Source organism: Moschus berezovskii, chromosome 27 (assembly GCF_049115385.1).
Source record: "Moschus berezovskii isolate FMDL1 chromosome 27, NW_MosBer_1.0, whole genome shotgun sequence".
Classification (NCBI taxonomy): Eukaryota; Metazoa; Chordata; class Mammalia; order Artiodactyla; family Moschidae; genus Moschus; species Moschus berezovskii.
The window spans coordinates 39,067,639-39,084,272 of record NC_142486.1 but is presented as its reverse complement, the minus strand read 5'-3'; the positions used below and the strand labels follow the sequence as shown (position 1 = coordinate 39,084,272).

Sequence of the window (16,634 nt, the reverse complement as noted above, 5' to 3'; positions counted from 1 at the left end):
ATACAGGGGTAAAGTTTCACGACTTTTGTTTCAGCAGTAGAATCTCAGGATACCAAAAGCACAAGCAACAAAAGAAAAAACAGACATATTGGACTTCATTGAAATGAAAACTGTTTATCAGTGGACATTATCAAGAAAGTGAAGAGACAACCTACAGAATAGGAGAAAGTATTTGCAAATTCTGTGTCTAATAATGGCCTAGTATCGAGACTGTACAAAGAACATAACAACAAAAAGACAGAACTCTAGCTTTTACACATGAGTGCTAGAATGAAGAACCATACGCACAAGGTGTTTTGCATGTTTGGGCAGATCTGCAGAATAAATTCTCAGAAGGGTGTGTGATATTCTGATTTTGCCCACTGTTGCCAAATTGCCATCCACTGAGGGTGAACTGTGGTGTTGGAGAAGGCTCTTGAGGGTCCCTTGGACAGCAAGGAGATCAAACCAGTCAATCCTAAAGGAAATCAATCCTGAATATTCATTGGAAGGACTGATGCTGAAGTTGAAACTCCAATACTTTGGCCACCTGATGCAAAGAGCTGACTCATTTGAAAAGACCCTGATGCTGGGAAAGACTGAGGGCAGGAGGAGAAGGTGGCAACAGAGGATGAGATGATTGGATGGTATCACTGACTCTATGGTCATGAGTTTGAGCAAGCTCTGGGAGTTGGTGATGGGCAGGGAAGCCTGGCGTGCTGCAGTCCATGGGGTTGCAAAGAGTCGGACACGATTGAACGACTGAACTGAACTAAGGGTGTACCAGTCAGGTCCCCACCAGAATTTATTTCCAAACCTGCTCTGACATATGCCAACACTGACAAGAATCCCAAATGAAGTGTTATTCATCAAAGCTCCAAACGGGAAACAGTCCAGTGACCCTCAGCAGGAGAATGGAGAAATAAATCACAGTCTCATCAAACAATGGAATAGTATAAAGCAATGTAAGGGACAGAGTTCTGCTACCCACGAGGTGGAGGAATCTCGCAGGCATGTCAGTGCCCAAAGGAAACCAGATACAAGGCAATGCTTCCTGTGGGATTCCAGTGAGATGAATCACCCGTGAAGTTGAAAGGAAGAAGCCATCTACAATGACAGAGATCAAAACAGGGATTCCCTTGGATGGGGGGGTGGGTTGATGACACGACACAAGATCATCCCTTACGCTGCTCAGAATGCCCTGTACTTTGATCCGTATGATAGTTAGGTGGGTGTATACCTACATATGAAACTCACTGAGCTGAGTGTGCTTCACAGATGCTATATCTCAATTTAAAAAAAAAAAAAAAGATTTTTTTTAAAAAAAGCGCCAACACTGATGTGCAAACAGCAGCGCCAGGGCCACGGGGAGGGTCCTTGGAAAGGAGGGTTGCACAGAGGACCTGTGTCTCTTTTGTCCTGTCTTGAGTGGCTGCCAGCGCCAGGTGTCAGGAGGGGAGGCTCGCAGCCCAGGATCCCCCGCAGCTCAGAGGTGCAGGGGTGCTGCTGTCTCACTGCCCAGCCCCACCTCCCCCTGCCCAGACAGCTCTGCACCAGCTGTGGAGCAGCTGCCTGGTTATATATAGCCTTGGGCTCCGCATGAAAGGAGCCTCATTCAGTGGCTCCTTCCTCCTGCCTTCAACTCTGCTCCTGAGCCGCCCTCCCTGCACTGCAAGCTTTAATGTTTCTGGAACGTTCCAGGTCTCACTGCTGGGCTACACGTGGCCGTAGGGGATGGGGGCGGGATCTCCCCTGCAAAGCCAAATCCTGGGGCTCTTCTCTCCTGACGTGACCTCAGCTCTCTCACACTCAGGCCAGGCCTGGGGTCTTGGGCCCTCAGCTGCCAGGCTGTCTTCTGGGTGAAGGAACACTCACAGAGTCTGGGGAGTGCTCAGTCGCTTCCCGGGAAGCTTGACGGTAGTCCTGGCCCTGCCCCTTCAGGATCACCAGAGCCTCTGGCTAAAGAGGCTGCCAGCCTATCCCCCTTGCTTCTCTGTGCCTGATGCAGGCCCCGGCCCCAGGGTTCCCGGGTCCAGGAGAGCTTAGTGAGGGGCTAGACCCTCCCGCCTCACCCACCCCTCTTCCGGGGGGCCTTCCGGGGCCTTGAGTCTTTCCTCCAGGCTCTGTTCGGCCCAAGTCAGTCTTGTTCCTCTAAGCCAGGGTGCTTCCTCCACCACCCCACATCCAAAGTGGGGGCACCTCGCCAGCTGCACAGGGAAGGAACCAACCCCAGTGCCTTCCGGGGTTCAGCGCAAAGCTCCATGAGAGGACCACCCCCGCCCCCCGGGGCCCCCCCAACACACACACACACACACACACACACACACAGCAAGGTGTGAACTCCAGCTCCTCTGTGCCACTGGTGGCAGGACGCTTACTGCAGGAGACGTGTTCTGAAAACGGGATCCAGAAATGGATTTAAAAATCAAATCTACTTTAAAAGCAGGGAAAGTATCTGCCTTCTCTCCCACTCTGTCCCCCTTTCTTTTTCTTTTCTCCCCCCGCCCACTTCCCTCTCTCTTTCCTTCCCTTCTTTTTCCTTCCTTCTTTCTCTCTGAACTTCTCTCCTCCCCACTTCCCTTCTTTCCTTCCTAAACTGGAGGATCCCCTAACTGGGGGGCCAGTCAGGGAAGCCAGATGTACGTGGATGTTCCTGGGCTCAAGCTGAGCGAGTGGAGGCCCCCAGGAGGTGGGATTGCCCAGCTCTGTGGACTGAGCAGCTCCGACTGGGAAGGGATGGTTTGTCCTGGACCTGAGGAAGCTCCCTTCTCCGCTGGGGGTTTTCCGTGGCCTGTGTGCCGCTGACCGGTCAGGATCCCCCTTGGGCCCGGCCTGTGCAGAGCACGTGGGGGCCAAGGAGTTATTGGCAGAAACACAAGAGCAAAATTAGCTTTCGTCCTCTGAGTCTGTGGCCACCAGCCAGCATCTCCTTCCAATGCAAACCTTCTCATTTTCATTCTGGAAGTTTTTGTCAGGTTTATTGCAAATGAAAGGGCGAGCAGACAGAAACAAAGTGACATTTGCTGAGCTGGCTGGATTGTTTCTAAATCTATTGTCAAGAGCACACGAGAGTGTGTGTGCGTGCGCATGCTTTTCCAGGGCACTCGCCTTGGTGGGCGCTTGAACTCAAGTTGCAGACGGGCCTTATTTTACGACCAGCCTGGGGTCCCCATGCTTGTGCCTGTCCCTGCGTGCGGGACATGCGGGCATGAGGCCGATGGATGGTGAGTGCCTTTGTCAGCCACCACTGGAAACATATGCAGGACAGATGGGCACTAAATCCACTGGATAATGGAGAATTCTAATCAATTTCATTGGCATCAAAATTTTATGTTCCTGTAAACTTATGAAAGCCATGAAATTAAACTGACTGCTTCACAAGAGACCAGAGTTACTAATCTGACTGAAAAAAAAGAAAAAGCCCTCCAGAAAAATTAATTGATAAACCAAAACCCAAACTAATGCCCTTTAAAAATGGAGACTGGGATCCTTCAGTCTTAACATTTGTTGCCAGATCCCTTTGGCTATGAGAATTCGTTATACAAGGTCCTTTCCCGTTTTCCAGAAGAACGTGTTGCGTAGGTATGTTGGCTGCATCTCTCTGGTTGGTGATGGACAAGGAAGGCCCCATCTCCGAGCACGTGGGGAAGGTCTGGGGGCCACCAGGTGACAATCCTAGTGTCGGGAGAGCCACCGGGCCACCAAAGGAATGCTACTTAAAGGAATGCTTTTTGACTTCCATAAGAGCTTGATAACTGGCGGGGAGAGGTGAAGTGTTTTCCTCGTGGACAAAATCCTTTTGCCAGCAGGGCATTTGCTAATGCAAAACATCTAAACACCCTTCCCCTTTTCTCCCGTGGACATCCCTTGCTGGCTTGGAGGGTAAGGCTTTTCTCCTAATAGATGGTTGGTTTGAATTTAAAAACGAAAGAAGAGTTTGTTCGGTCTTCTCCCGGGAGGCGCGCAGCTTCTCTGGGTATCGTGTTTGCTAACCAGCTTCACACACCGGTTCACCCAACGCCGGCTAAAACAAAGTCAAGCTCAGAGTGAAGAGCGACATGCTCCATGGTTGGTGAAGCAACCCTGACCCCATCACACGGGGAAAGTACGTTTTATGAGTCCTCGGCTAGTGGGCTGTTTTCAGGATACTCTTACAACCCAGGGAATTGACTGTCGTACGTCTAAGCAAAAAGATTGGGAAACTGGGCCAGTGAATAAACGCTTACTTTGGATCTGTACTACTGATCAAAAAAAAAAAAAAAAATCGCTGGAAAAAATGAGCCCCTTTCTTCTATTTTGGCTCAAAACAGTCCAAAGAAAATAATTTTTGTCTCCCTCTTGTCCATGAGCTCAGCTCAGGGTTGAACAAACTTCAGCAAAATCACAGTGAAAGCTCATTCCCCACCCCCCCAACTCCCCGAATCCTTGTCTCTTACCACGGAGGCCTCCCCGGCCCTTTCTCAGCAGGAGAGACCCCCGGGCGGGGGGGTGGGCACTTCTTTGTCCTCTTTATCTACTTGTCGGTCTGTACATGTCCTGCTGGAGGGAAGGGGCTCCTGAGCCTTCCAATGCTGACAGTGGCCCTTGAGGCCCTGGACACTTGCAGCCACTCTGTGTTCTGGATACTTGTTCTCAAGCAAAAGGGAGCTGATGGTGGCCTGGTGGAAAAGCAGGCTGGACCCAGGCTGCAGCCACTTCTCCCTGAAATTCCTGAGTCTGGATTAAATTGGAACCACCAGATTTTGACCCCTTGGGTTGCATGGTGAAGCCACACACTGTGAGCTCTGTGAATGGCATTGCATTAAAAAGCAGTCTCAGGAGGGTGGGGGAGATCCAAGAAGCAGGGGACATATGTACACACAGGGCTTCCTGGGTGGCGCTAGTGGTAAAGAACCCACCTGCCAATGCAGGAGATGTGAGACGTGGGTTCAAACCCCGGATCAGGAAGATTCTCTGGAGAAGGAAATGGCAACCCACTCCAGTATTCTTGCCTGGGAAATCCCATGGGCAGAAGAGCCCGGCGGACTACAGTCCAGGGGGTCACAAAGAGTCGGACATGACTGAAGCAACTTAGCACACACGGCTGATTCACTGTGTTGTGCAGCAGAAACTAACACAACACGGTAAAGCAATTACACGCCAATTAAAAAAACAACAAAATAAATCTCAGAAGTCTCGCAGATAAATTCATTTTCTGGTTGATAATTTAAGGTAAGCACATTTTCCACTTGGAAATTGTGCCATGCCAAGAATAAACAAACAACAAAATTTGAGTTAATTATACTGTATTTTGAATTATTCTCCTAGCTTTTCTGAATGTATCGCATAATGTTTTTTTCTGGTACAGTAAAACATTTGAATATACAATAGATTACAAGGTCTGTAGTGACTAATTAAAGATAATGTGCTTTTTAATCTATTTACAGATATAGCTTGATAGTTCACAGATACAATTCTTCCTGTTTTTGTTTGTTGAAAGAACATAAGCAGTTTCTCATATTATTTTTAAAATTTACAATTAGGCTCCTTCCCTTTATCTGGAAGGAAATGGAGTTCCCCTCTCAGCAGTGCTTTCATCTTGTGGAAAAGAGACGACGGGAGAGTGCAGATGAGAAGAAGGTCGGAGGGGAAGAGAGGAAGAACCATGAGCAGGTTCAATAAAACGTGACGATTAAAAAAGTAAACTATGCATGCTCTGGAATGGAAGGACGGTTTACTGCCTTCTGTGAGTGCTGTTCTCCACAAAAGTGTGCAGTGTGCAAGAATGCCCATTCTAGGATGGAGCGTGCAACCACCCAAGCCCAAAACGCTGCTGGAACAAAACTGCAGTTGCCCCTTTATGGTGGTACAATGATGTAAGCAAGGAAAATACACCCCGGCGCCCCAGCAGGACAAAGCTGTCAGGATGGGGTGACACTGCCCTGTTGCGTTACAGAACTGGTTTTGGTAGGAGCATGAGTGCATGGATCGAGACGGTGGATGTTGATTTTAGTAACTGGATCATCCCGGGGACAAGCTCCATGCTAAAACAATGTCTGTTACAAATCATGGAATTGACACAGGGTTTCCTAGAGGATGTTAAGGCTTTGGGTTTTTCACTGGTGCTTGTTTTTGTGTTATTGGTGCTTCAGTTGAATGCAGTGGCATGAAGCAGGTGTGCCCAGAGGCCTCTCCTGGCACAACCCACCCGATGGCTTATGATGTGGGGCAGCGATGGCACCCGAGGGGCTGGGCCCCTGCTGTGTTAGGTCACAGAATGCTGGAGTCCCTGCGTCGCCGACATCCACTTCTCTAGGCCTTCCCAGCTGGTCCTCCTCTCTGCCCCTAACCACCCCCAGGTCCCAGGACAGCTTTGGGGACCCCAGGACCATGTGTGGCATTGGTGGGAGTCTATTTGGCTTCCATGAGGCCTGAGAGTCTGGCTTGCTGCTGCCTGAGCCAGTCCAGGACTAGAGGGATGAAGAATCTCTTTGTGAGCCTGGATCAGGCCCCGAGCCCCAGCTTGCTGCTCAGGCAGCTTCCTGAGGCTAAAACTGGAAGGGACTGGCAGATGGTCTTCTGAAGGGTGCTGGGTGCCACAGGCCTTCCCCAGACCTGGCAGCAGCTTGTGCTGAGTGGTTTGCAGCATCTCCAACTGGGCCAGAGCATGGGGCTGCCTTCCTGTACTGCAGAGGGATGAGAGAGGAAAGCCAGTCTCCTCCTGGTGGCCAGACTGTCTCAGGCACGTGGGATGGTCATGCTGGCGCTACAGAGCTCCTGCCAGAGGTCACCCACGAGGTTGTTGCTATGGGAACAGATGCAGGAGGTCTTATGTTTGCGATGGTGACAGAAACCACCAGTCAGAAGGAACACAGACAAACTTTTTCAAAGTCTCGGTAACTACTGAATGGCACGTTCACAAGAACACGCCAGGTTTTCTTTCAAAGCATGCGGGTCTGAGTCTATTGTAATTCTGGCAACATAACGGACAGTGGCAGGAGAAGATGAGGAAATTTGGAAATGAGCTGCTGAAGGGACTGAAGCGGCACACTGTATTGGCTACGTAAGAAAAGTGACTTGAAGAATGTAGATCACTGTCCATGTGATTTATGCAATAAATTCATTTTGTCTCATTTGAAATATTTTTTGCGAAAGGATGCTTTTATCCTAAAGTATCTGGATAAGTGCTTCAAATCTCTTTTTTTTCCGAGTAATTTTACCTTATCTTATTAGATTTAGGTTTTAGTTGAATCAATTTCCGAAAGCTCGTGTAAGTCTCATTCTTCAATATTAAAAAATAAATAACCAACTGAATCCAAAAGCTCTCTAGGTATTATGGTAGATTAGGGTCATTAGGAGTCTCTCGGAGTCCTTGACTGAAATTTTGGGAAAGCACAACTCACACGCAATCCATGCTCTTCTGTGCTAAGTGAACACTCTAAGTGTATCTGCGATGCCACCAGAAGTCTTTACCCTTGAGGAAGAAGAGAGATCATTCCGAGAAATCAAAATTACCAAAGACAAGTTCCACCAACTCACCATTTTGCTGAGATTTGCTTCCAAAAGGCAAACTGTTTCCTCTGTCCTTTGTAAATAGTCAACAAAGTTGGTTTTGGCATGGAAATTGTGAATTATTTTATAATATTTCAAGTTAAATGGCTAAATAAGGTTTTTTCTTTTCCCTCTAATACTTCCCTGAAATACTGCTGGAGACGTACATACAGACATTTCAAAAACAACATAACATTACATATAAATTTATTGTGTAATCAACAGTCTGTGGGGAAAAAACCCAGATCTTGTGTTAAAGGGACGTGATTTAGTTCTGTTACATTAGCAGGACACACATGACACCAGTATAATCTGTGCTTCACACGGACCTTTCTGAAGGCACCCACGTGTTGCAGACTGCCTCCATTCCCTGATGGTCTTGGTTAGCAGATGAACACAAGTCCATACAGACACTTAAGTTGAAAACTTCTCCATTCTAAGTAGACACTAGACAATAATACCTTAAACATTCTACATGTAATTCAAGTAGCCAGTCTTACAAAAAGAAGGGGAGAGGGAGAGAAGGGGAAACGGATTTACCTTGCTGTCACTTGCTGACCTACTGCCTAATCTCACCATTTAAACGCACAGTGTTTCACCCCACCACCTGGATTCTTTGCTCTTTTCTTGCTCAAGAAGGGGCTGTCAAGCCATGAGATGGTCTGGCTGTGAAGCTGGGAGTCACTGGCAAGTACTGGCTGAGGATGGCCAGCTGCTCAGAGACTGTGAACCTGAGCTTCCAAACCTGTTGGACAGAAGAAAACTCCTCCACCTTCAGTGAGGTATGGTGAGGACAGAAGGGGTTCCAGGTGCTTTGAGCTCCTTGGCAGAAAACTGTCATAGAATGAGAGCCTGCCTTATGTGTAGAGGCACATTTGCATATGTGAGAACTTAACTTTGTGGCTGAAGAGTTACTTTCTTTAAATCACAAAAAGCATCTGCTAGAAGTGTTGCCGTTGGTTTGTCTGTACTCCTGAGGTTTGGGAGTGAGGCGGCAAGCACTGAAACCTACTTGGGAGGTCAAAGGTGATGGTGGGCAGGGGGTGGGGGCCGCAGGTAGAGGGGAGGGAGGCACAAGTGTCCCTGGAGAGGAGTGGCCTACATGAGACCGAGACCGGAGCTGGGGGCTGGAGGCTGCGAAGCAGGGAGGGCTGGAGGTGAAAGCCTTGGGCGCCAGGGCGTCTGTGCCCAGGGGACTCCCAGCAAGCATGCTCAGCCACGTCACTCCCCTTCGGCTTCTTTCCCGGAATCACAGGGACAAGTCCAAACGGTTCCTGCTTTCTGGATCACTCCTCTTGCCCTGTCAACCTACAGGGCAAGAATTTTGCTTGCTGAGAAGATGGAGGTCAGAGGAAGACGGAGGAGGAGCAGCTCTGAGAACTCTGCAGCCTGCTGGAGGTCCCTCGGAAGGAAGTGGGATGGGCAGAGGCCGTGGTCCTCTGACCCCCAGCAATTCCCCGGGAGGCAGCGGGGGGCATGCTTCACTGAGGGTGTGGCTCCTGAAAGGCTGCCCCCAGCCTGGCCCATCCAGGCCAGTGCCTCATCCTGCCCAGCTCTGAGACCCCAGGCGCCATCCAGAGAGGCCTGTTTAAAAAAATAAAATACATGACCAATATGGAATGCCCCCTCCCTCACGGAGGGACCGACACAGTACTGGTGCAGCTGTTTTTTCTGAATGGTACCTCACCTGTTGCCCTTTCTTCACGGAGAGACTGAATACTCCGTGAGACCGTGAACATGAAAATCATCAGTAACAGACGACACTAAAGAGCCACTGTTTACAAATGTCAACAAGGACAGGGGTGTCTCAGAATTCTTTTCAGTTTCCTTGTGGGGTTCCTAATGGGAGAGCCATCAGGAAAAGCAGTGACTGATCCCAGGGGTTCCTCAAATGGCCTCAAGTGGCATGGCGCAACCATCACCTGAGTGAGCTTTGGCATGTCGCAGGTATTCAGCGCATACTGTCTGAATGTTACTTATCTGATGGAAAGACTCTGACGAGCTTTGTCTTTATACTGAAAAGTTCTTTGAGTGGCTCTTCAGATGTACTCAGGTAACTCAGACATTAAAGTCTAATATATAATTGGACTGGAAATGCATACATCAACAAGCAGCATTCACCTGTTTATTCACATTTCCAATGGAGAGTCCAGAAACGCGTGGAAACTTCACCCGCAGATGCTTGTAATTAAAAATCACCATCCATCCTGTTATTGTAGATCACGGGTATTTTGATTTGGATCGAGGAACATGAAGTGAGTTTATGTGCTTTTTTTTTTTTCCCTGGAGAAAGCAGTCACAGCTTTCATCAAATTATCAAAGGCTCTGTAAGCCCCCCAGAAAGGTTAGGAATCGCTGCTGTTGATGACTGAGATTTCAGGAAGCACTCAGATTGCTCAATGTCTGACTGCATAATTCCTTCCTCCTTCTGACGTTCAGGACCAGCAAGGATGTGAGAATTCCCCATGCTTGGGTTACACTGATGTAAAGTTAACAACTCTTGGAGTCATGTAATTTAAAAAACAATTTTTACAAAGGAAGGGTATAAAAATAGACACTCGGGGAGATTTTGCATTTGTGCAAGTGTGTACTTTTTTCTTAATCACTTCCTTTCCCTATCTGCTGCCCCAGTCCGCTTCCTCTCCCCGGCACTTAGGATCCAACCCAGGTGGCCATCATGACAGACTTCCACAGCAGAGAAAAGCCACCACATGGAGAGATTTCAGCTGAAAGAGAGAACTTGTCTCCAGCCCCAGCATAAGGTCCACATGACAACCACAGTAAACCACACCACCGGACGAGCTGGTGTGAACCAAAGCCCCCAGTTACCCAGAGACACGTATCAGGCAGGACTTTCCAAGAGCTCAGAGATCACTTCCCAAGAGACCAGGGAAAAGGCCAGCCCTCAACTTGGGTAAGGTCAATTCGCATTTATTTCAGAACTGTCTCTAAAATGCAAGCTAAAGTATTTTTTTAAAAAAAGGGACAGAATAGATGACCCTCAGAAAGTGAAAGCGAAACCACAAATGGTAAGACCTGGGGCTTGCTGTGAGAATTAGAGGTTGCCTTTCAAGACTGTTAGAGGAACCTCCGAAAGTCCCTGGGGTGTCCTTTCTAAGACAGAAATGCAACAAAGACTGCTGTTCCCTCACCTCCTGGAAAGTTCCTGAAGATGCCTGCAGTACAGACTCAGAGGAAAGAGCACCCTTGTCAATGAGCGCTGTCCTCACGGGTTCCAGGATCACCTAGACGCTGGGTGCCTCCAAGCTGATAAGCAAGGCCTGGGCCACATCCCCTCCCCCCTTCCCTGAGCCAACAAGAGGGTCCTTGCTTTGCAGTTGCACCTATATAACGCCAGGAAAAACCACGGGGAAGGTGCTAACCCCCAGCAGAGCCCAGCATCTGGCTCCAGGTATGGAGGTGCTGTGAGCCCCTGTGACGTGTGAAATGGCATGTGTATTTTCCAGCAAAGACACTCTGAATTTAAACAGATACTGAACTGGGTTTGTGACCTTCCCGGTGACATAGGCCTCCCAGAACTCTGCAAGGGAGAGGCTATGTGGGCACATCCTTTTAAAAAACTGACTTTATTTTCTCAGTCCATTGCTTGAGATATTGTGGGAGAAACTCTTTAGGAGGCCTAATAAAATCAGGATATGGTCGCAAGCAAAATTTGTGCTGTAACCTGCTTTTGTTAAAAATCCCATGTAGAAATAAATACTTCTCAAAAAAAGTTAACTATAGCAAAGACAGTCATTTAAAACACACACACACACAATAGGGTTTTTAGTTGCCTTGTTTTCAAAGTCACAATGTAAAAGACCTGCAAACCCTACTTCAGCCACATATGGCTGGCAAGGACTGCTCTAATCTCGGAAGTGGTACCAGTCTTGTCAGTGAGGAAATACCAGGCAGCAAATGTTGAGATTTTAGAGTATTTTAATGTTCATTTCTTTGGGGTGGTGGGGAGTGGGGTGCATTTTGAAATTATCAGGATTAACAATTTAAAAAGGGTAGAGCAAAGGAAAGATGGAGAACGCAAACAGTTGGTTCTCAAGAATTTAATTTCAGATTCTAGGCATGACGTGATTTTCCGAAAACAACCACCAAAAAGTGCTTACCTCAAAAACCTAGAAATGCAAACACGGACAGACCTTTGGAAACTACAAATCACGACAGCCCACGTAATGGGAAGCACGCGGCCCTTTGGCTCTCAGTGTCAAGTGCAAATGTGCGGGCGTCTCCACAGCACAGTCAGGGTCACGGAGCCGTGGGGAGCCTCCAGGCTCTGTGAGGGTTTTATAACTGATGCTCTGCATTTGTCTGCATTGGATACAATTCTGTGTGCTTGTTTATATGGATTCGTACATGGAGAATTTTATCAGACCTGAGGCCAAGAAGAAAACAGCAAATGCAACTCAAAGCAACTATATTTACACACATTCAATTCTGAAGTATTGCTTCCTGCCCTAAGTTCACAGGAGGTATGCCGCTCTGAAGGACGTCTCCACCAAATCGGTAGCGCCTGAGCCTGCTGCTCAGAAGCCCATCTGACTTCAGCAACCGGCTGTGTCGAAGGCCCAGTGTGGCCCCTGTGGACACTCCGTGGTTCTGTGCTGAAGTACACTTCTGAGCAGCGGCTGGGAGGGACCCAAGTCACGAGTGGAACATCCAGAGAGAACACCTGCACTGGTTGCTTAGGAAGGCTCAGGGTGTTTTTTAAAGACAATTTAAACCATCCTTTGAAGGCTCCCATTTGCACAATGCTGAATCAGACCAGCGGGGGTCACCACACTATCCCTGTATCTGCAGCCCTTTGGCTTCCTAGGAATCACAAACAACCTTTGCAGGAGGGGAAAGAAAAAAAAGAGTTTGCAAGGGAGGAAGCGTGTGCAGAGATGAGCTTTGTGGAGCAGAACAGCAGAGAATTCAGCAATGGCCCAGCATCCCCTGGCCACCACGGTAGCTGCAGAGCCTGGAGCCCAGGGGTGGCGGGGCAGAGGGTGAGGGCTATACATGACACATACCTTAATACTGATGGAAGGAACCCCTGACGTGCCCACAACCCCAGCGGACAGGCAGAGCATCAGGTAGTGTTTTTAAGAAAAAATAACAATTTTGTGGTTTTTATAAGAATACATTCTTTAGAAGCAAGAGGTATTGTCACAGTCATCCTTTCTCCAGCACAGGAAGACCAACAGTCTGACAGCAAAACCTGAAGGCAAATCCCCCTGGATGTGGAGGTCCTGGCTTATGACTGCGCTGCTGGGGGCCATCCCAGGCACGTCACTGGGGAGCTGGCTGATCCAAGTCAATACTTCATGGTGCCAGGGAGGGCAGATTCTGTGCGAGTTTGGCAAGGAGGAGTGATAAAGGGACTTGGTGCAGATGTAAAAGCTACACAGAGATTTGCTGGGGACGAGAAAACGCACAGGGCACGTCGGTGAAGGCCTCACACAGAGAAGGAGCTAGCCCTCCCCTACCGCATGGGCTGCAGCCACCTTAAGAGGGAGGTATCATGTGACTGTGACAGGACAACTCTGGCCTGAGTTCAAGTCTACATAAACTTCAGACTCAGTGTGGCAAAACAATTACAAGGGGGACTATGGGATCAGTAACACAGGGCAGAGGAGCAAGTTCCTTGGGTTTTCTGCACTCCCCCGGGTTCCGACGCCTCATTTATATCCGGACGATTCTGCCCCTACTGACAGTGTAAGAGCTCCACCTAAAGAGGACTGGGGTCCACTCACCAGGCCCGATCCCGCCACAGACAAGCGCTGCGCAGGCTGAGAACAGAAAAGATGGAGGAACTTCCCAAAAGTGGAGGCCAAGCACTGCCTGCCAGCCCTGGTGGTCGGCCCAGACCTGCTTCACACTGAGCCGTTCTGAGCCATCTCCTGCCATGGGCAGACCCCATGGACAAGGGGTAGGAGCAGAGCTTTCGCATTCAAAGTGGTGGCCGAGGGTGCCCCGACCCAGAGCATAGGCCATGCCCACTGGGGTCCTGCTCCTCAGGGGAGACGGCCCAGGGTGGCTGGAGCTCTAATGGCCCCATCTTCATCCTTCCGCTGTGACCTACCCACTGCTCCAAGCCTAGTTCCCTTCACTAGAGAGAACAGTCCAGCAACCCTCCCCGAGACACACACGGTTCCTGATAAATAAATAAATAAATAAATGCAACCCTCGGATGTTTATTTTGCGTTTCCCTCTGGGACGAGTCACCTTCAAAGAGGAGCCCCTCCACTCCGTCTGGAAGACCCCTCAGGGCGGGGGCAGAATGGAAAAGGGCTTTTAGATACCTGAGGCCTGGGATCACAAGCTGTGAGACCAGTTGGCGTTTGGAATCTTGGCCTGCATGAGGAGGAAGCCCTAAAGCCGCTGGGTGTGGGGGGCCAGTGGGTGCAGCCACAGGCCCCTGAGGACCCGATCGCCCTGGAAGGTGCGGGTAGGGGGTTGCTGGCTCCTTGCAGTCCTCAGCCTGCACCCCCAGCACCCCGCCCAGTGAGTTACTGGCACTTGATCTCATATTCATGAATACAAGTGTGTGTGCGTGTATGTGTTTACATAGAAAGGTCAGGTCACTGGAAAAAAAACACTAGTATGTATACAGGAAAACAAAAACCCTCAAAAACATTATATTAGCCAAAAAAAAAGTGTCTCGTGAGAAAAAGCAATAAAAATCTGATTTTAACCACAGTTTCTGCTTTAACGTCCACCACCACCCAGCGCCACACCCTGGCTGCGCCTCCCTGGACTCCAGGTCGCCCAGCCCCTGAAGGCACTTGTTCTCCACGCTTCTGACGGTCACACCGAGTGGGGGAAGGGGAAGGAGGCGGATGAAAGTGAACCCTGAATGACTGTGATCCACACAGAGGTTAGGGCTGCAGTGACCACACGACACGCCGTCCGGGGACGGGGCGGTGGCGCCTGGACGGACAGAGCACCGCGGTGGGCTGGGCCACGTCACGCCCTCTTTGAGACATTGAGCTTGGTGAGTTCGTTGGCTTCCTCCATCCCCGCTTCTTCACAGTCGCTTTTCTCTATGGCTTTGCCGAACCGACACCTTTCTTCGGCTCTTACGGGCTCCTTCCAGGGTCTCTTAGCAGACGGGTGAGCGTCCCTGGTCTGGGCGTTGTTCTCGGAACCCGGGGACACCTGGTCCGGGTTCTGAACGGAAGGCACCAGGTTGGCTATCTCATCTGTAGGGGAGCGTCCGATGCTGCCATCCACCTGGACCCGGATGTCAGGCGAGATGGACAGCTGGTGCTGCGGCACCAACCCACTGTCCGTGCACTTAGGGTACAGGTAGGTCTTCATCTGGCCTTTGCCTTTGACATTCACCGTCCCTCGGTAGTCGAACTCGTAGCCCATCTTGCTCAGGACGCGGTAGCTCTCCTCGCTGACCTGGATGCGGCACTCCACCCCCGTGGTGTCCATCCTGCTGGCGATGTTGACCGTGTCCCCCCAGATGTCGTACAGCAGCTTGGTGGTGCCAATGACGCCCGCCGTCAGGGGCCCGTGGTTGAAGCCCACCCTGAGCTTGAAGTTGAACCACAGCATGTTGTTGTTGAAGTCATCCACCACACGCATCATCTCCTTGGCGAACTCAAAGAGGATCTGGAGGTGCTCCTGTGGGTGGCTGCCGTCACGGCACTGCGTGGCGTTCAGCCCGGACGCGGCCATGTACGTGGCCCCAATGGTCTTGATCTTCTCGATGCTGCTGTAGTCTGGCTTGCTCAGGAGCTCGTCGAAGTCCCCGATCAGCTCGTTGAGGACCCGGTAGCACTCCTTGCCGCCCTCGTAGTTCTCCTCATAGAACTCGCTGAAGTTGACAATACTGGCGAAGATGACGCCTCCGCTGTCGTGGTTCTTGGAGTAGGTCTGGGACACCTTCAGCTGCTCGGCCACGTGGTAGGGGATGATGTTCCTCAGCAGCCAGTCGGCCTGGTCCCTCATGCTCTGGATCTTGGTGCGGTGCAGGTCCGCCTCCACGTCCCCGTGGTAGTGCAGGCGGTAGCTGACTTCGAACTCTCGGTTCAGGAACCAGACCAACAGGAGCAGGAGGAAGAAGACGAGAATCACCTCCTGGCCGATCAGGCTGGCTGGGCTCCTGCCATCGTGAGGCAGCGAGGCGTTGCACAGCTTCCTCCTGGAGCTGGAGGGGAAAGAGAGGAGAAAGGGCGTGCCTCCTGAAATGTATCTTTAAGGAAAATTTACTGCCCAGCGCTTCCAGGTCCGAGCCAGCCCTGCCTAACCAGCATCCTGCACAGAGTTCTGTGCAGCTCGAACCTTCCATCAACTGCAGCTGCCGAGTGACCTGTTTCTGTTTAGAAAGATGTGGCAAGGTAGAGTCACTCCTATAAGATTTCTACATTAAGTGCTCTGTTTTTCAGAAGTCTTTAGCTCCTTGATTTTTAAAACCTCCTCTGTTTTTCCAACTTTCTATTTTGAAAAGTCTCCACCTTAGAAAAAAGGTTAAGAGACGAGCAAAACACACATTTGTACACCCTTCTCCCGCATGACACTGTTATCAACACTGTGCTGCTTTGCTTTTGCCCCCTTTGTCAATACACACTCCACACATGTGTGCACAGGGCTACGCACGTGCACGCACACTCACATAGGCACACGTTGCTGAACATTCTGAAAGCAAGCTGCAGACACCAGGCCACTTCAGTCCTGAACTGCTCAGGACCTGTCTCCTAAGAGCAAGGCCATCTCCCTGGGAACCACACCACACTGCCATACCCAAGATATTTCATATCCTCTGATACTTTGATACAATCTGCCTGCCCCCTCCTTCTCACCCCCCGGGTTAGTTCTGTTTTGCCAAAGTCATTTAAGACAACTTTTAACATTTAAAATATATATATATAAAACGTAACATACTTTTAAGAGTAACATACTTTAAGAAACTCAAACATATAAGCAATGGAAAATAAGTGTCTTTCCTACGCGGTGCCCTTTTGCGCCATTCTAACCCTTGGCTGTGCTGTTACCATCAGATGCTGGCTGAGGGTGCTTGACTTCGCCCATCTTTGGGCTTCTAGGAACAAGGTTGCAGCCGGTATTCCCAAGTGCATCTTTGTGCATATGAAGGAGCCTGTCTGTGAGATAAACTCCTG

At 49.8% G+C, this 16,634-nt stretch overlaps 1 protein-coding gene across 2 annotated transcripts in view; it reads right to left on the bottom strand.

Annotated features, from left to right (window-relative positions):
- Positions 1–5,291: 5,291 nt before the first annotated feature.
- Positions 5,292–16,634, bottom strand: part of ADCY9 (adenylate cyclase 9) — a 112,126-nt gene continuing 100,783 nt past the window's right edge. The window contains exon 11 of one of the 2 annotated variants that reach the window (XM_055409361.2): positions 5,292–15,664. In XM_055409361.2, the coding sequence (XP_055265336.1) occupies positions 14,473–15,664 (1,192 nt within the window). In that variant the 3' untranslated portion in view covers positions 5,292–14,472. The remainder of the gene's footprint in view (positions 15,665–16,634) is intronic. The other variant, XM_055409360.2, reaches the window with a different exon arrangement.